This window comes from Molossus molossus, unplaced genomic scaffold, assembly GCF_014108415.1.
Source record: "Molossus molossus isolate mMolMol1 unplaced genomic scaffold, mMolMol1.p scaffold_m16_p_8, whole genome shotgun sequence".
NCBI lineage: Eukaryota > Metazoa > Chordata > Mammalia > Chiroptera > Molossidae > Molossus > Molossus molossus.
Window position 1 is genome coordinate 105,307,876 of NW_023425402.1, and position 19,060 is coordinate 105,326,935.

Consider the following 19,060-nt stretch of genomic DNA (forward strand, 5'->3'; position numbering starts at 1 on the left):
TGTGAGATGGCCTGTGGCACAAGGGTTTCGGAGCTAATGCAGAGGTTGGGATGAGGGCAGAAGGGCTCGCAGTGAAAACGAACGAAGCGAGATCCGCCGCATGTGCACTTTGTCCATGGTCTTGCGCAGAGTCCCTGAGCTTAAAGCCACGGCCCCAGAAACGAGGTCGCTTATCATGTGATTGACAGTCCAGACTTTGAAGTTATACTCACCTGGGTTCTAGTTCAAGTTCTGATTCTCCCACTTGGATCCATACACTTTTTATATTGAATTTATTGGGATGACATTGGTTAATCAGATTATACAGGTTTCAGGTATACAATTCACAACACATCATCTGTATATCGTGTTGTGTGTTTACCTTCCCAAGTCAGGGCTCCTTCCGTCACCATTTTTTTTTTTTTTATCCTCACCCGAGGACATTTTTCCATTTTTTGTTCAGATAGAGTGGGAGGGAGAGAGAGAGAGAAACATCGACGTGAAGGGACACATTGAGTGGCTGCCACCCGCACAACCAACCAGGTCCGGGGACAAACTGCAACTGAGGTACATGCCCTTAGCGGGAACCGAACCCGGGTCTCTCAGGACCGCAGGCCGATGCTCTAACCACTGAGCCAAACCGGCCAGGGCTCCCCTTCACCTCCTTCTGCCTCCCCCAGGCCCCTTCCTTCTGGTCACCACCACACTGTTGTCTCTGTCCATGGGAACCATATACTTTTGAAAAGGTCTCATCTCAAAAAAAAGTTTCTCAAAAATGTACTTAGATAAAAGATTTTTTTTAATGTTCTCATTTCAAACCAGAAGTTCTTGGCTCCAGAAAAGTGAGGTTATTTTTGCGGCGCCTCGGTTTCCTCCTCTGTGAAGTGGGGTTGACAATGCCGGCCGGAGGGTTATGGAGGGGAGTAAATACCAGAGCGTAGGTTAGAATCCAGCGCAGAATCTAGAACCCAGGGAGCACCGAGAACGGCAGCTGTCATCACCCCATGAGCCACGGCGTCAGGAGACAGAACCTCAAGCTGCGTTAGGAGAAGCAAGACCTTTTGCATCCGAGGGGGGTGAGATTCCCTCTACGTCTCCACGAGGACACTGTGAGGTGTCGAGACCGTCATATCTCTGTCATGTGCAGCGCAAGAACCAGTCTTCTAGGCTGTCCCATCTCTCCGCCCTCACAGACACCCCAGAGTAAGCTGCTTATTCGTCCCACAGACCCTCACTAAGCATCCGTGGACGCATGAGGCCAAGTCCCCGGCATCAGATACAGCCTCCGGAGGGCAGGGACAGCAATGACAGGGTTGTGTGCACAGAGCCGGCTGAGGGCAGGGGTTCTGAGCTGACTTGGGAAGGACGGGGCAGAATCTCCAGGCAAGGAGGCGGGCCTTGGGGAGAACAGCGGGTGCACACGGAACCCGAGACCGGGAAGGAGAGGAGCATTCTGGTCTGGCTGCCTGCAGTCCTAGGCAGTGGGCATGGCGGGAGGTGAGCCTGGAGAGGCAGGCAAGGGCCAGACAAGACAGGCGGTGCGTTCTGCTGGGAGGTCACACCGCGGGAGCTGCTGGGGGAGAGGCGCCCGAACTTCGCTGTACATGAGAATCACCTGGGCAACTTGAAGACTGGTAGACACTGTGGTGCAAATACCCCCACCGTGGCCGGTTTCAAGCCACCAGCTGGAAGTCCCTGAAGGTGGAGTTGGGAAGAGATCTGTACCCAATGGGTCTGTGACTGGCAGCCGTTGGCTCCAGCACCCGGACGCGCACTGAAGGGTCCCAGGGCCGGGTGACCTGGTCAGACGGAAGCGTAGTCGGTCAGTTTGGGGGGAGAAGGCTGACGGTGAAGACACCAGGTGGGACAGGTGCAGGGATCCAGGTGGGGTGCTGGCAGCCTTACCCAGGGGAGGGCGGTGGGAGCCCTCTGTGATTCCGACTCACACAGCCAGGCTTCCTGGAGACTCCGGTTATTCTCATGGCCACCGCCCCCAGGTCTGTGGTCTGTGGGACTGAACCGACGACTTCAGACGGGAGTGGTTGTCCAAGTGTCCACCTGGCCAGGGGAGGAGGCCACACAAAGCATCGCAGTCAGTCCCAGTGTGGTGCCAACAGTGGCTTCATTCCAGCCCCCGACGGAAGCTCCTCCTCGAGGCTTCTGACACAGTGTGGCCTCTGGACTAGGTGACACACAGAGGGCAGAGCGGGTCAGCGTCAGAGGGGGTGGAGGAGGAGGCAGGGTGGGGGAGGCAGGACCGGAGTCCTAAGGCAACGAAGCCGAAGGGCGGATGGAGGGAGGGTGACCTGAGAACGTCCAAGGCCTGTCCGCTTAGGAGGCGGGTGAGCGCAGCTGGGCGTGATGCCCGAGGAAGCAGCTGTGGGCAGGGGCAGGCTGGGCCTGGTCACAGTGCCCTGTGGCTGTGCAGGCGTGGATGCGGCCTCCCCCAGCGCCCCCAGCTGCTCATTTCGTCCCCCACCCCTCCCAGGCATTTGCAACCTGAGCTGAAAGGGGCCGGGGGAGGAAGATGAATGAAACCCGCGTCTCAGACCTGCCTGCTGTGTGTGCACAGACGTGTGCACAGGCAGGACTCGCCTAGACGTGTGCAGTCAGATTCCTGCCCGCCCCCCCGAGATTTTCTTTCAGTCAGTGGAGGTGGGACCTAAGAATTTGCATTTTCTTTCTTTTTTTTTTTTAATTATTATTATTTTTCTTATCCTCACCCAAGGACATTTTTCTATTTTTTGTTCAGATAGAGTGGGAGGGAGAGAGAGGAAGAGAGAGAGAAACATCGATGTGAAAGGGACACATCGAATGGCTGCCTCCGCATGACCCAACCAGGGCCAGGGACAAAGTGCAACCGAGGTACATGCCCTTAGCGGGAACCAAACCTAGGTCTTTCTGGACCGTAGGCCGACGCTCTAACCGCTGAGCCAAACTGGCCAGGGCTAATTATTTTTTTATCCTCGCCCAAGGACATTTTTGCATTTATCTTCAGATAGAGTGGGAGGGAGAAAGGAGGGAAGAGAGAGAGAGAAGCATTGACGTGAGAGAGACACATCGAGTGGTTGCCACCCAACCAGGCCGGGGACAAACTGCAGCCCAGGTATGCGCCCTTAGCGGGAACTGAACCCGGGACTCTCTGGTCCACTCTAACTGCTGAGCCAAACCAGCCAGGGCAGAATTTGCATTTCCTAACAAGCATTCTGGGGTCTGCTGATGCTGCAGGTTCAGGGACCACACTTACAACTGCTGGCGTCGGGGTCTTTTCTGCCCTCGTCATTCCCTAGGCAGGGCCCTTGACTCCTTAGTGTTCCTAGGTGGTCAGCAGTGACCTTGGACTAACTGCTGCGTGGACAGAACACGCCTAGCACAGTCCTGCCTGGCCCTGTCCACAGCGATGGGTGTGAAAGTCAGGAGAGGAAGCCAGCGGCATCAGAGGGGCATTGTCTGGCCCGGGGGACCGTGCCCTCCTGCTGTGGGCTGCTGCTCCCTGCTGGCCACCGTCCCTGGGCCCGCTGCCCTGCGACACTGCTTATTCTCAGTACGTAGGGGCACAGTTTCCATCACATTAATTTGCTCTTGTTAAGCAGACTTGTTAATAACCTGAAAGTGTGTTTCTAGGTCTGTCTTTCCGTGGAGATCCCAGCTGCGGGGGTGGGAGGGTGGTGGTCTCGGTCAGGGAATTCAGAATCTCCTTCTTCCCACAGTCTTTCCGTGGTCCCCAGAGCCGTGTTGATCTGGGTGTCGGCGTGCTCACTAACTCCGTACTGGACTGGTTACAAAATTTGTAATGGGATTCAGATCATTTCTATTATGGGAGGAATTTTGAGCCCAGACATCAGACACTCCTGGGTCCAGTCACCCATGACTGAAAAGTCTACCTCTGTAGGAGAAGAAATGTTGGGCTGTTAACATGTCCGGTAATAAAACTCTCCCAACTCAGCTCCAGGCCTCTGGCCCCAGCCCTCGTCTTTCTCTCCTCCCCTTACTGGTTCCCATGGGAACGATTCTAAAAGCAGCCGCAGTGTCCCCGAATTGGGAGACTCCTGGGAGACCGATGCAGAGCCAGCCCCTGCTCTGGGGTTTCAGCCCTCAGGGGTCTCAGCGGGTCGCTGAGGGGAACACAGACCTGCTTCCCACAAGCACCTTCCTTGTAAATCCAGGAACGAGCCAGGATCCGACCCGCCTGGGTGCAGGCCAAGCAGCCTTCTCAGACTGGGAGAGGTTTGGAGCCGAGTCTCATTTCCTCTCCGGGAAGGGGGCAGAGGGAACACAGCCACAAGAGAGGGCCTCGGGGGGAGCCTTTCCTCGCAGCCCCCGGGGTTTCTCGGGACCGAAAGGGGTGCGGGGCTTTATTTGTAGACTCATTCCCACGGACAAGCCCAAGCCCGGTCTCCTCTGGACCTGCTGCTGAGCAGCCGGTGTCTGGGGGGTGCCCTCCTCAAGCGCAGAGAGGGACGGGTGGCCCCTGCGCGGCCAGGAGCCTCGGTACATGTTTATACTCTGACCGCACGGGTGGCTCTAATGCCACCACTTTCATAAGGCCCAGCAACAACCAAGACTAAACAGTACATTCTAAGAAACTTTGTTTTTTCATTGATTTGACAGAGAGAGGAAGGGCGAGGGGGAGAGAGAGAGAAACATTGATGAGAGAGAACATCGATTGGCTGCCTCCTGCATGCCCCCCACTGAGGATTGGGCTCACAACCCGGGCATGTGCCTGGACCAGGAATCGAACCAGCGATCTCTTGGTGCATGGGTCGACACTCAACCAGGGAGCCACACCGGCTGGACTGTTCTAAGAAACTTGTTCTCTTGAAATAACTTCAGACCTACAGCCCCGTTGGAAGAGCAGCAGAACCACCACATCCTTTACCCAGATTCACTAGCTCCCCGTCTCGCCGCACACACGTGCCGTTGGTTCTTTTCTGAGCCACTGGGAGAGGTTGCGTAGCTCGTGTCTCTTCACTTGTTATGTCAGACGTCTCTCCTGAGAGCAGAGACTCTCACGCCACCTCAGTGCAGGTGCGCAGTGCAGGTGCACACCCAGGGAATGTAACGTGGACACACACCTTGATCTAATCTGTGGGCCGCATTCCGGATTTGTCCCTTGTCTCAGGAATGTCCGTCACGGCACTCATCCCCTCCGGGCCGGGGTCCCTCAGTCCACCCCACCCAGCGAGCTCTCATCTGTATAGATTCATGGATCCCATTTTACTCTTCAGCTCACCAACCGTGACCGTCCTTACACAGTTCAGTGCGCAAACTGTCCCAGATTTGTTAAGAGAGCCTTCCTATGTAGTTTCAAGTTTGTTTTTTAAATTTCCAACGTTTAGTGGGTGAGTTCTAAATAATAAGGCACATTAGTTTGCAGGTAGTTATAACTCAAGTTTTAGGGACTGTCGAGGGCCCCATGTTGCAGAGGATGCTGGGTCCGTGGTTTCTCTCCCATTGGCTTAGGTGGACCTCTCTCCACGGGGGAGTCTGGGTCTCACGCCGGCCTTCCGGTCTCACGCTGGAGTTGCTCTTCTGTCTGGGGAAGAATTTCAGTGGCATGGTCCATGTGCAGCTCCGACTGGGTCAAAGCAGAGCCCGGCTCCGGCTGGAGGACCTGAGTTCCAGGCCTGGCCTCCCGGAGCTGGGAGGGGCGCTCCAGGCCTGGCTGGCTGGGTTCGCAGAGCGGCAGGGTCACTGGTGTAACGTCTTTGTTTCAGGTTGGCTCCCATCATCTGAGACTCAACAGAGGCCTAGAAGCCAACGCCCCTGCTTTTGACAGGTAAGGCCATTGCCTTCGTCCTGCCCGTCATCCTTAGGGATCTTCCCCCCGTCACGCAGCGGCACAGGCTCAGTGGGAAGGGGAGGGCCCCACGCCCTGGATCTAACTTGGCCCTTTGCTTTGGTCCTTTATGCCAAAGGAGTTTCCAAAATGAGATATTTTTTCCTGCGCTCAGGTTTCCCTGAAGGCTCAGTAATAAATGCTCAGGTGACCTGTGGAATTATTTTATCTTATCAGTTCCGTCTGCAATGAAGCTTTATCCATTCGTCCTGATTAATAAGGGATTATCTGAATAATAGGATACGTGCAGCTGTTTGTTTTTGTTTTATTTATTTTTTAAATTTTATTTATTTTTTTAATTTTATTTATTTTTGTTATAGATGTTTCTCCTTTTTCCCCCATTGACACCCTCCTCCCGACCCTGCCCCTCCCCCCAGCATTGTTGTCTATGTCCATGGTTACGCACACATACATAAAAGTTCTGTGGTTTATCTCTTCCCTCCCGCCACCCCCCCTCTTCTGAGGGTTGTCAGTCTGTACCCTAGTTCTATGTCTCTGGGTCTATTTTGTTCATCAGCTTGTTTTGTTCATTATATTCCACAAATAAGTGAAATCATGTGATATTTGTCTTTCTCTGATTGGCTTATTTCACTTAGTCTAATACTCTCCAGATCCCTTTATGTCATGTCAAAGGATAAGAGATCTTTTTGTTTTAAAAGTAATATGTTCCCAGGTTTTAAATGTCACCACATAGAGCCCACGTTGCTCAGTGTTTCGAGCATCAGCCTGGGCACCGAGGGGTGGCAGGTTCAATCCCTGGCCCCGGTCGGGCCCATGTGGGAAGTGACCAGTTGACGTGTCCCTCTCACTTCAATGTGTCTCTCTCCTCCTCCTCCCCTCTTCCTCCTTTCCACTCTCTCTGAAAAGGATTGAGATAAACCAAAGAACTTATATGCATGTAAGCGTAACCAATGGACACAGACAACAATGCTGGAGGTGGGGGCGGGATAGGGAGGAGAGTTTCTGCGGTGGGGTGGGGTGGGGGGGGGGCGCATCTGTAACAAAAATAAATGAATAAAAAAGAAAGTCAATGGAAAAAATATCCTCAGGTGAGCATTAACAACAACAACAAAAAGTCACCACATAGAAAAGTATAAAGTGAGAAGGAAAAGTACCCTAACTCCCAATTCCCACTACTAGAGATTCTATGAGTTTTTATGTATCATTCCAGAAAAAAATGGACGTAGACATAGTTCATGTTTTAAAATACAAATCGGACCATAACACACTAAAGGTTTTGTAACTTTAATCTGAAACTTCAAGTAATAATTTGAATTTGAATAGTTAATAGCTTCCTAAAACAATCTGCCTTTTAAATCTAAATACTAAGTTTAAAAATTCTCATAGTGAATGTCATAAAATTTTACAAAGTAATTTTGTAAATGTTGTAATCACTGAACCTGAAGCCGTCTGTCTCATTGACCGTAGACGGGAACGCGGCCCGGCTGCGACCCCTCGTTAGCACGGACGGCGGCCTTTCTGGGAGGGGTGCATACCCAGCAGGGAACATGCCGTCGCCTTCTGCACACCATGACTGTGCTCTGCGCACGGTACACATGGACCTCTTTCAGGGGACACTGGTCTACATTAAATGTCCATAGGAAATAGTCAACATATAACCAAAACTGAAATTCTCTGAGCCAGCCAGAGGCAAAAGGGAAGGACCATGAAGGCTTGTTTCACAAACCTTCATGTCTTCATGAGCCTTTTACAAATTAAGAACATTTACATAGACTTAAAGGTTTTTACATCGTGTGTGTGTGTGTGAAGTCACTGCTTGTGTCTGGACATCAGGGTCGGTCAAACTGTTGGTCGGTCAGTCATGCCCTGAATTTGAGAAGGATCAGATGGAAGTCTGACTCCTCAGGGTCCAGGAAAACCCTATTTTCCAAGGAGTCCACCTGACAGCAGTGGGTGTGCAGAAAAAAGACCCTAAATGCAAAGCCGCCGAGGCCAGGATGCATCTTCCTCCCGCGGACCTCCCGGACTCTGTCCCTTAGAGCCAGTGACGTCTTTTAATGTATCAATATTATGTGTCCCGTCTTCTTTTTGAATCAAAAGGAAGGAAAGGAAAACCAACTCCCATGTGCTGAGCACGGGACGTGTCTGTCACTCGGCTTTTAGTCCTCATGACCACTCCTCACAGGAGGACTGGCCTGTGTCAGGTGAGGGCAGCAGCACAGAGGGGTGACAATTGGATGCAGGGGTGTGTGGGGCTGGTGACGTCAGTGATGAGTGTTTCTCTCCCGACCTTGGAGTTTGAACCACGTGAGATGTATGCGTGGGCATCAGTCACTCGGAGAGCAGACATCAGCCTCTCTGACCAGGCACTGTGGCTTGGTTACGGCTTGGATGTGTGGCCACCGTGGGCTTCCTCACAGTGCACCCTCGAATCAAAGGTGCTCACTCGGTGCTGGGCACCTCAGACTAGCTGCCAGAGCAGAGCCTGCTGTTGGGTCCCCGTATCAGTCCTCGGGCCAGCGTGCCCGTCCTCCGGCAGGCAGACCCCAAAGAGCCCAGAAGGGCCTTGCCAGGAATGCTCCATCTCCTCCGGCGGCCTCCCCCAGGGCGCAGTGAGCACAGCTCCAGGGGTGAGCACAGCCTGCCCTGATCTCGGGTCCCATCCATCCCTCTGTCTTCCCCGAGGGGGAGCGGGGAGGCTGCAGCGAGGGCGGCCAGGACCTGGAAAGGCAGGAAGGAGCCCTAAACTCAGCCGCGGAGAAACCTGCACGTCCCACTTCAGAATCACATCCTTCTGTGCAGTGCTACCCCTCGGAGTTAGTAAGACTGTTTTTTGCTCTCCTGGGGTTAAAAATGATTATTTTGTGATAATTAACATCTTTAAAAATTTGTTTATAAAAGAAACATGTTATTGTAGAAATTTGGAAAATAATGAAATGTTTAAAGAAGAGTTTTAAATGACATAAAATTCCACCACTTCTAGCATCATGGTGTGTTATCTTCTGGTCTTTTTTCTATATTTAGGTGTAAACTTGGCCCCATTAAATTAGCTTTCCATCTGCTTTTTGCATTGTGTCTTTTTCCTACACTTTTTTTTAATCCTCACCCAAGGATATTTTTCCATTGATTTTCAGACAGAGTGGGAGGGAGGGATGGAGGGTGAGAGAGAGAGAAACATCCATGTGAGAGACACACATTGACTGGCTGCCTCCCACACGACCCCAAAGAGAGCCGGGGATTGAACCACAGCCAAGGTACGTGCCCTTGACCAGAATCGAACCCGCGACTCTTTGGTCCAAGGGCTGATGCGCGAACCTCTGAGCCAAACCGGCCAGGGCTTCCTATGCTTTTTTTTAAAAACACGACATTTAAGCATTTCTACCATGAAAACCGTAAAGTTACTTTTCAAAAGCTGGTGATAAAAGACAAACATTAGACTCTCTCCCTAGTACTTCAACATCTGTATTTGAAAATGGCCTCTGACACACAGATACTTTCCTGAAGACCGGAGCTGTGTTGTGTCTTCTTGTGTGGGTCACCACGTGAAATGCAGCGTAGAACAAAGCGGCCCTGCGGTTGGCTGCTCTCCTCCTGCGTTTGCCGGGTTTTCCGGTTCGGAGGACAGATGGCACCCAGTGCAGTCGGTTAATTTCAGGGATCTGCAGTCGCGTGTGTGAGGCTCTGTTCATCAGGGGCCACCTCAGCTGTTCTAGATTGAATGGGGTGCTTCACGGAAAGTCCTTCTGATGTGCTGCGGGTGTCCCTGGCCAGAGCCTTCCCCCAGGGCGGCTCCTGGTCCACGGGCCAGCGGTTCCCTTGCACATCCTCTCCCCTGGAAGGCGGGTGGTCAGTTTACGTCCGGGGGACACGGGGTCACGGTGCTGCCGGTCTTGCTGCAGGCACATGGTACTTCTGAAGGAGCAGTACGGGAAGCAAGTGGTGGTAAACCTGCTGGGGAACAGAGGCGGGGAGGAGGTGCTCAACCGAGCCTTCAAGGTAACGCGGTCCCTGCCCACTTCTTCCCTTGGGGTGTGTGGGGCGGGGGACAAGGGGCCCCTGCTCAGAGACGGACTCCCATGGAGGGCTGGAAACAAGAATGCAGACCTCACCATGTGTGGGGAGGCTTTTCCCACCAGAGCTCCAGCGTTAGGTGGATTTGGGCTCCTGACACGTGTGGAGTTTAATTCCCATGGACTGATGGCTGGGAGAATTTGCTCCAAGTCAAAGCAGAGCATCTGCCATCTCCAGCTGCATTTCCTCCAGCGCTTTCCCCAGGGCCTTGGGGACTCGGGACAGGCAGGCCTTTCCTCGGCTCTCTTGGATGGACACACGCATATGCACGTGCACACGCGTGTGCATACGCATGTGCACACGAATGTCTGGGCTTCGCCTGCACACGCCCGACCTGCTCGGCAGCCCGAGCTCCCCGCCCTGGTCTGGCTCAGCGGCCGGCCGGCTCGCGCAGCACTTCGAGGGCACCCGTGCGCAGGGGCTCCAGGCCGGCTCAGTGAAGGCGAGGAATCTTACCTGAGTGCCTCCTGCTGACTTGGAGCCTTCAGACCTTGCACCCGTATTTGGGCTGCCCCTCAAAGCTGCTTCCTGTGCCTGGCTGCCTGGGGCTCCCTGAGACTTCTCTGCTCGGGGTCTGGGGGATGGGGAGAAACCCTGCACATGGGAGGAAACAGTCGGAGCAAAAGGCTCCCCCACTCCCGCCCTGGTCTCCTGTTCCCAGAGCTCCCCTAGGTATTCGGTCTACCGCGTGCAAAGCTCCAGAATGGGCTGTGGGTGCCTGTAGAGTCCTTTTCCAATCACCACGGCCTCCAATTAATGGAGAAGAGCCCTGTGGTTGTTCCAGGACCAGGGAAGCCCCTCGTGGAGAGTTTGAAGTCGGGCCCCCCCGAACAGGCAGTGGTGTTGGCTGCCTCCTGCCCCCGGCCCTGGCTGATGGCAGCCGGACCCAGCTGGGTGCTCACTGCACGCTGCTCAGCAAAGCCACGGGCTCAGGCTCGGAGCAGACTATTCGGTTGCCAGTTTCATTTGGCCAGACCTGCTTTTCCTGTTTGGTTTGTTGCTCGTAGCAACAAGATTGAGAAATATCTCCCTTCCACCCATCTTGGCAGCAGCATTGCATCTATTTTAAGGAAGAAGAAGGGGGGAGAGCAAGAAAATAAAGAACCTGAGAGTCTCTTTCCCCTTTATGCCTTGAGTTACGGGGAAAAGATGTCCTCCGCGACCTGTCAGCTGGTGGAGACGCCTCCTGAGCTGATGGGCTCTTCTGTCACGAGAGGGACAGGAGATGGCAGCAGTCCTGTGGCCCAGGTCAAGGAGGGCAGGCTCCCGGCCAGGTAGGAGGCAAGAGGCTGACATTCCACCTGCAGGAGACCTGGCTGGGTGTCTGTGCACCTGCAGCTGGCCCGAGACCCAGTGGTGATCAGGCCACGGGGGCCGAGGGGCCAGAACGTAAAGCCACCAAGCAACTGCTGTTCGGTTCAGCTGACTTCATCCTCAGAGCAAGACTGTCTGACGAGGGCGGCAGTGCGTTGTTTGCACTCGGCCCACGGTGGAGTGCTCTGAGTCACAGGGAGCAGACAGCTGGAGTCCTTCTAGTCTTTCAAAGTCCTTAGACACTCTGAACAAGTCTGCCCCGAGGCCACAGGGGCAGCGGGGGAGGCCCGAGGCCCAGTCTCCTTTTCCATGGGGCTGGGGAAAGAGCTGAGGAGTGGCCGGTGAGGTTCCTTGTGTGCAAGAGAGGCCTGTGCCAGGAGCACCCAGGGGACCCCCGGGACCCTCAGCCACTTCAGAGCACACCCACCTGCAGGCTTGTGCTTGTCTGGATGGGGCTGGTTACCAGGCAACCGTGGGCTGGATTATGAGCTCCCAGCCTGCTGCGCTGCCCGGTGCCTCAGGCCTGTGGCACTTGGGTGCCTGAAGAACGGAGTGGCCCTCCCCTCACCGGTGCCCTCGGAGAGCCCTGCAGAGGGGTGATGTCACAGCAGGGCTGAGGGCTTCCCCCGGGAGCCTCACAAGAGCTGGCCATCTTTTGCCCAAAGTGGACCTTCTGTAGGCAAGATGCTCTTGGTGGGTGGGCGGGTCTGCTCTGTGCTTCCCTTTCAGGGTCAGGACTGATGGACCGCTGGGCCCCCCACACGGCGCAGAGCCAGCCCTTGCTCTCCAGGGGGTGCTGGGTTCAGCCACTCGGAGCCCGGCTGTGAGCGCTTTGCATCGGTCTTCCTTCCCTGGTCCCTGCCACCCTCTCCCTCTCCCCTTTCAGAAGTTGCTCTGGGCTTCTTGCCACGCCGGCGACACACCTATGATAAACTTCGACTTCCGTCAGTTTGCCAAAGGCGGGAAGCTAGAGAAGTTCGGGCACCTGCTGCGGCCCCAGCTGAAGCTGCACTGGGAGGACTTCGACGTGTTCGCCAAGGGCGCGGGTGTGAGTCCACGGTGAGTCTCCGCCTGCGCCCCCACTTCCCGCGGGGCGGGGCAGGGTCGCGGAGGGCCGGCCGTCCAGGGCGTGTGCCTTCCGGCCGCTGGGAGGACTTCGACGTGTTCGCCAAGGGCGCGGGTGTGAGTCCACGGTGAGTCTCCGCCTGCGCCCCCACTTCCCGCGGGGCGGGGTCGCGGAGGGCCGGCCGTCCAGGGCGTGTGCCTTCCGGCCGCTCGCTGGGCTTGCCACTTCCTGGGCCCAGGCCGGGGTGGGGTCGGGGTTCCTTCCTGAAATCAGAACATACTTTTGAATTTTGTGAGTAGACGGGAAAGCATGTTGAAGTTACTAAGAAAGGGGACGAGGTTGAAATGTGGAGCGTGGTAACCGTGTAACTTGTCAGAACCGTGATGAGCACCCCGGAGAGTGAGGGGCACAGTCCGTGTCGCCCAGGAAAGCAGGGGTGAGATTTCCCTGCTCAGAGCTGAGCAGGAGGAGGCCGGCCGATGTCCTCACGTCACAATAGGTCGGTCCTCATTATTCCGATTCCATATTTGCACATGCGCTCACTCGCTGAACCGTGTGACCCCGAAACCCACACTCCCGCACCTTCACAGGCACGCGCGGCGGGGGAGCTGCCTAGGGTGCGTGTTCCCGGGGCGCTGCCTTCCTGTCCCCTCTCGTCCCGTAAATTTCTGCCATCTCGTTAGTGCCAGGCTTTCACATTTTTGTGCGTTTTGTTGGCAATTTCACTGTTTAAAATGGCCCCCACGTATAGCTCCAAGTGCTGGCTGGGGACCCTCAGGAAAAGAAGGATGTGACGTGCCGCGGGGAGAGAGGTGTGCTAGGGAAGCTCCAGCCAGCTGTAAGAGTGTTGGCTGTGAATTTAGTGTGAGGGGTGAACAAGGTATACCCAACAGCGTGTCCTGAACCAGAGCGCACATCAAGCAAAGTGACGTGCTGGTTAGCTGATGGAGATGCGCGGCCAGAGGCTCGTGGGAACCCAGCCCAGTGTATCCCCCACAGCAGTGGTTCCGCGTCGCTCGTGCGCTGACGGTGCGGTTTCTAGGCCGTGCTGTGAATCAGAGCACTGACTGCAGAATGGCCAGGTGGGCAGCTGCTGGGTGTGTGCCCGGGGCCGCCTGCACCCCCGCAGCTGGGAACCATCAGGGTGTGAATCCTGGTAAGCTAGTAGGGAGGTGTGAGGGACATGCGTTTTGGGGGGGGGGGGTCTACCGTCAAACATAGGCTACTGTGCTCCTTCAGATAGAACATGTAACCATTTATTTCTTGTTTTCCGAAGTTTCCAGAAAGGCGCTTTTCGGATGAACTGTCTCGACTGCCTGGACCGAACCAACACGGTGCAGAGCTTCGTTGCGCTCGAGGTCTGTCCCTGCCACGGCGCCCCGGGCCATCTGCGCACGGCCGTGCCTTCAGGGGCAGCTGGGCTGAGCCCTTCCAGGGCAAGATGAGGGCATCACTGGACTCACTTTCTAACTGGGGAACTGGCACGGGGTGTACCAGGCTCTGGAGAGAGGTTTTGCTGGGGAGCTGGCTTGCCTTTGACCTGTCACAGGCATACTTGTCATGCATCTCCCACGTGGTGGCCCAGGTGCCCAGGGAACAGTAGTTCTGGGTAAGGACGATTGAGAACATGCTGTTGGGCACAGGCAGTGGGAGGCTGGTGCGATGAGGCTGGGCGAGGCCTCGGAGGAAAGGTCCCATCTGTCTGTACATCTGCGTGATCTCTCCTGGCTCCCTGCGTGCAGGAGGTGGTGGGTCCAAGCCACCTGCCCTGGCTTGCTGTCCAGCCCTCTGGTGGTGGGGACAGGGAGGTCAGGAGGATGGGGGTCAGAGGAGAGCTGAGTGGGATGAGAACATGGGGGCAGTAGGAGTGGACGCCACGTTCTCTGCTGCAAGGGTTCCTCGTCCTCTGGAGTGGGCAGAGGGCCCACGATCGGCCGAATAAGGAGCCCACGGGCTGATGTGTGTAGGCAGCTGTGGGGGAGCTTCATGGAGAGAAGCCGATGACCCTGCCCCTTTCTCCCCACCCAGGTCCTTCACCTGCAGCTCAGGAGCCTGGGGCTGAATTCAAAGCCCATCGCCGACCGCTTTGTGGAGTCCTTCAAAGCCATGTGGTCCCTGAATGGGCACAGTCTGAGCAAGATGTTCACGGGCAGCCGGGCCCTGGAGGGGAAGGCCAAGGTAGGGGCAGGCCGAGGAGGAGGGGAGTGTGGGGACCTGCGTGGACCCCTCTCACCACCCGTGGTCTGGCCCGCGGCAGGTGGGGAAGCTGAAGGACGGGGCCCGGTCCGTGTCTCGCACCATCCAGTCCAACTTCTTCGACGGGGTGAAGCAGGAGGCCATCAAGCTGCTGCTGGTCGGGGACGTCTACACGGAGGAGTCTGCCGACAAAGAGAGGATGCTTCTGGAAAACACGGCCCTGCTGGGTATGGGGGTGCCCTCTCCACTTGCCTGGGGTGTCCAGCTGCCCTGCCACGTAGAGGGTGTGGGGGTGCTGGCCATCCATTCCCACCCCGGCATGTAATCCCAGGTGGTGGGTGGCAGACGGGAGTGTCTGCGCTCTGCACGAGGCTGTGACGTCGGCCGGACCAGCTGACCTCAGCAGCTTGCAGCTGTGTTTCGGATCCTTTTATGAGATGGTCAGTCATGTGCGGCCAAGAGGAGGCAGAGGAGAGGCTCGGGAACAACGGTTTTTATAGGCACAGGTCCTAGAGATTGGGGGCAGGAGTACAGCACACAGGGCTATGTGACAGAAGGCGGGAGCCGGGGAAACGCTAAGGCCACAGCTTTGTTGGGGTCTCTGTGGGAAAGGCCTAGCATGGCAAACCGTTTGGGATTGGCCAGTGTACACAGTTCCAGTGGACTTTGGAACAGTAGGAATGGGCCCTAGTTAGCTGGTACCTGCTCCTGGGATGGTTGAGGCAGAGAGATATTGCCTCCGGGGTGTGCAGGCCACAGAGAGCAGGCATGGCCTGGGTTGGTTAGGTTTCATCTCACACATATGCTCTCAGCTTCTTCACAATAGCCAAGGTATGGAAACAACCTGAGTGTCCATCCACAGACGAATGGGTAAAGATGTGGCATATCTACAGTGGAATATTACTCGGCCATAAAAAAGATGAGATATTGCCATTTGCAACAACATGGATTATTCTTGAGAGTTTTTTACTAGGTGAAGTAAGTCAGATGGGAAAAGACAAAATCATATTATTTCACTTATTATTTTATGGAATATAAAATAAACAAACAAATGAAACAAAACCAAAACAAACTCATAAATAGAGGCAACAGAATGGTGGTTACCAGAGGGGTGGAGGGGAATGGCAAAGGGGGTCAATTATATGGAGACAGATGGAAACTAGACTTTTGGTGGTGAGTACACAGTATATATAGATATCAAATTACAGTGTTGTACACCTGAAACATATAGTATTACCTTGATAAAGAAATAGTCATTTAAAAAAGAAAAAAGAATTGGCTGGCCCCAGGAGGGCCAGCATCTCATCAGCCAGAAAGGTTTTGAAAGATGTCAAACATCAAAATATATATGTATACATGTATAATGAAAATATGTACAATACAGCTGCTGCTGTATATCCGGGAGCCCGTGCTTTCTGGCCTTGACTGCTTCCCAGCCAAGAAAAGTCAGTGCCATTCTAGACGTGTCCATCTCCTTTTTTTTTTTTAAATCCTTACCTGAGGATACTTTTTTTTCTCATTTATCTTCAGATAGAAGGAGAGAGAGAGAGAGAAACCTTGATCAGTCGCCTCCTGCACAACTCCAACCTGGGCCAGGGACCGAACCGCAACTAGGTATGTGCTCTTGACCGGAATCAAACCCATGACTCTTGGGTCCGTGGGCCGACGCTCCAGCCACTGGGCCAAACGGGCCAGGGCCCTCTGTGAGTGCTGAATCACACCAGAAGCTCGTTCTCACCCAGAAAGGGTCTTGGTCCCATTGGCAGATGTCCTTTGTCCCAGGAGCCTCCCATGAGGGCAGTGTCCCGTCTCTGTTCCGGCGCCAGGACTCTGTAGAAATGGAAGAGGGAGGAGCAATTACTCTTGGGCTGAGATGGTCATGATTCTGTCAGTAGCCAGAGGTTGCTTCTCTTAAACAAAAAATTGAGATACAGTTGACACATTGTATTAGTTTCAGGTGTAAAACAATAATTTGATATGTATGTATATTGGGACATAATCACCACAGTAAGTCTAGTTAACATCCATACGCAGTTACAAAAATTTATTTTCTTGTGATGAGAACTTTTAAGATCTACTCTTAGCAACTTTTCAATGTGCAATGCAGTATCATTAACTATCCATACTGTACGTTACATCCCCAGGACTTATTTTATACCTTTTGACCCATTTATACCCTTTACCCATTTACCCCCCTGCCTTTGGCAGCCACCAGTCTGTTCTCTGTATCTGAGTGTGTAGGGATTGGGGGATTAGGCTCCACAGGTGAGTGAGCTGGAGGTTTCTTGGGGAAATTTTTAATAGCAGCTCATCCCCTAGAGCCTGTAAAATTACAGGAGAAGAAGGGGAGGCGGAATTTTTCCTTATAAGAATGTAAGTGTTGTTTTAGGAATTTTTGTTGTTTTCAAAAAATGTATTTGCCCATGTTCAAAATGGTTTCATTCTTCGTGGGGGACTTTCCTGTGGCCCAGGTGGTGTGTGTCTACCTGGAGAGGGGGAGCCCGGGAGAGCTGACAGGAGCTCCGAGTGGCACAGCCAGTCTTCTCTGGCAGCAAGGAGACTTGATTTAGATTTGTGTTAAGTCACTAGCTTGAAAAATGGAATATATTTTGGATAGCTAGGAATGGACTTGGTTCAGAGTAATGGCTTTTTTTTTTTTTTAATCCTCACCTGAGAATTTTTTTTTTTTTTTTTTAAGAAGAGAGAGAGAGAAACATCCATGTGAGAGAGAGACACATCGGGTGGTTGCCACCTACACGACCCCAACCAGGGCAGGGACAAACTGCAACTGAGGTATGTGCCCTTAGTGGAACCAAACCCGGGACTCTCCAGTCCGCGGGCCGATGCTCCAACCACTGAGCCAAACTGGCCAGGGCAGGATATTTTTCCATTGATATTTTTAGGTAGAGTGGGAGGGGGGAAGAGAGAGAGGGAGGGAGAAACATCGATGTGAGAGAGACACATGGATTGGTTGCCTCCTGCAAGACCCTGACCAGGGCTGGAAATCGAACCCACGACCGAAGTGTATACCCTTGATCAGAGATTGAACCCACAACTCTGGTCTGTGGGCTGATGCTTTAACCACTGAGCAACATCGGCCAGGGCCAGGGTTATGGCTTTTTAAAGGCTCGAATCTAAGGTAAAACAAGATATTTCAGGCATGTCGGATGGAAGGTGGGAAAGACACATGGGCGTAAGATATTTAAAGTTTTATTATTTAAAACATGGTTAGTTGCAATGCCTTCTCGCTGAAATTCCCCCTGGGTCGTGGAGTAAATGCTGAGGATGAGATTCCTGTGGCCTGAAGTCACAGTCTCTGTGGCTCTGGGTGAGAACAGGTGCTGAGGGGACCACTCAGTCTGGGACTCGGGCAGAAATGCCACAGGGGCGTGTCCCGCTCAGGGTGGTTTTAACCTCTTCCTACGAGGGCTCATGACTACAGGATGGGCACCCATCCTTTGCAGACAGAGACCCCGTCCTTGTTTCTGGAAGATGCAGGGGCTTGGGCGGCGCAGACCAACGTGGCTCTGTGCCTCCCCGCAGTGACTCCCCGGATCCTGAGAGCCATGTGGGAGCGCCAGTCGGAGTTCACGAGCTACAAGCGGATCCGCATCGCCATGGGGACCTGGAACGTGAACGGAGGGAAGCAGTTCAGGAGCAACCTCCTGGGGACGGCCGAGCTGGCAGACTGGCTGCTGGACTCGCCCAGGCCGTCCGGAGCCGAGCCCCCGGGTGAGTGCAGCGGCTCCGGCCGACACGGCACAGGTTCCGTCGAGCCCTGGGCTGGACCTTCGGTGGCGCTGGCGTGTGAAGTGTGGCGTTCGGTGTTCCCCTTCAGGGTCCAGAAAGCACAGGGGCCGCCTGCCTTTCCAGAGCACAGCTGGCAAGTGCACTGCCTGACACCTCTCCAGGGGTCTGCACCGGGTAGCAATGCCGAGGCGCCTTTGTCGTCACATACAGAGATTTTGTAGTTTTGGATTCTGGTCATTGGAAGTTTTTGTCTAAGGAGGAAGAGGCGGCTTCTAGAGTCGTGTTCCTGTGGGGAGTCCAGAGCATCTATTTCCAGACACAGCCACTTAAAGTCACAAATACGTGTGCCTCTTAAGGAGGACGTCATTCCAAATCGGATGCCTCGCCTTTTGTCTTAGATCGTGCAAGGTAATATGGAATGGCCTCAGGACTCAGGACTCGAAGGACAGATGAATTTTCTGCAGTCAGCGTTTACCCAGGGACCTGGCTTCCTCCAGCTTCTTGGGTTCTGGGAGAGACTGGTGATCAGTTCCCGGCCTGTGCGGGTGCCCCTCTGTGTCAGCGGAGCCCCATCCCTGCGGTGGCAGGCACAGCGTGCAGCCCCTTGCTGCCTTGGGGGTGCAGAGTGGCTTGAGTCTGCCTTTGGGGTCACTGGGATTCTTGTGTCTGTGGTGACCATTCTCAATGCCCCCTCCCCCCGGCAGGCCCTGTAAGTGTGACGACATTAGCACAACCTGGTCTAAAGAGACTTCCCTCCCCTTTGGCTAAAATGGCTCTTCAGTTGTCTGCAGGCACAGGGTGGGTGCTGACAGCAAGCGGCTCTTACTTTGCAGGGGGTTTTAATGGGGCTTAGAGGGCTCACCAAGGCCTCCAGTGAAACACCA

The 19,060-nt window shown here is 54.3% G+C and overlaps 1 protein-coding gene across 1 annotated transcript in view; it reads left to right on the plus strand.

Moving 5' to 3' along the window:
- The window catches only part of SYNJ2 (synaptojanin 2), an 82,591-nt gene that overhangs the window by 41,748 nt on the left and 21,783 nt on the right, over nt 1–19,060 (plus strand). Inside the window, exons 6-12 of the mRNA XM_036247786.1 lie at nt 5,697–5,758; nt 9,679–9,775; nt 12,051–12,223; nt 13,507–13,588; nt 14,259–14,408; nt 14,488–14,653; nt 17,970–18,158. Of these exons, the coding sequence (XP_036103679.1) occupies nt 5,697–5,758; nt 9,679–9,775; nt 12,051–12,223; nt 13,507–13,588; nt 14,259–14,408; nt 14,488–14,653; nt 17,970–18,158 (919 nt within the window). The remainder of the gene's footprint in view (nt 1–5,696; nt 5,759–9,678; nt 9,776–12,050; nt 12,224–13,506; nt 13,589–14,258; nt 14,409–14,487; nt 14,654–17,969; nt 18,159–19,060) is intronic.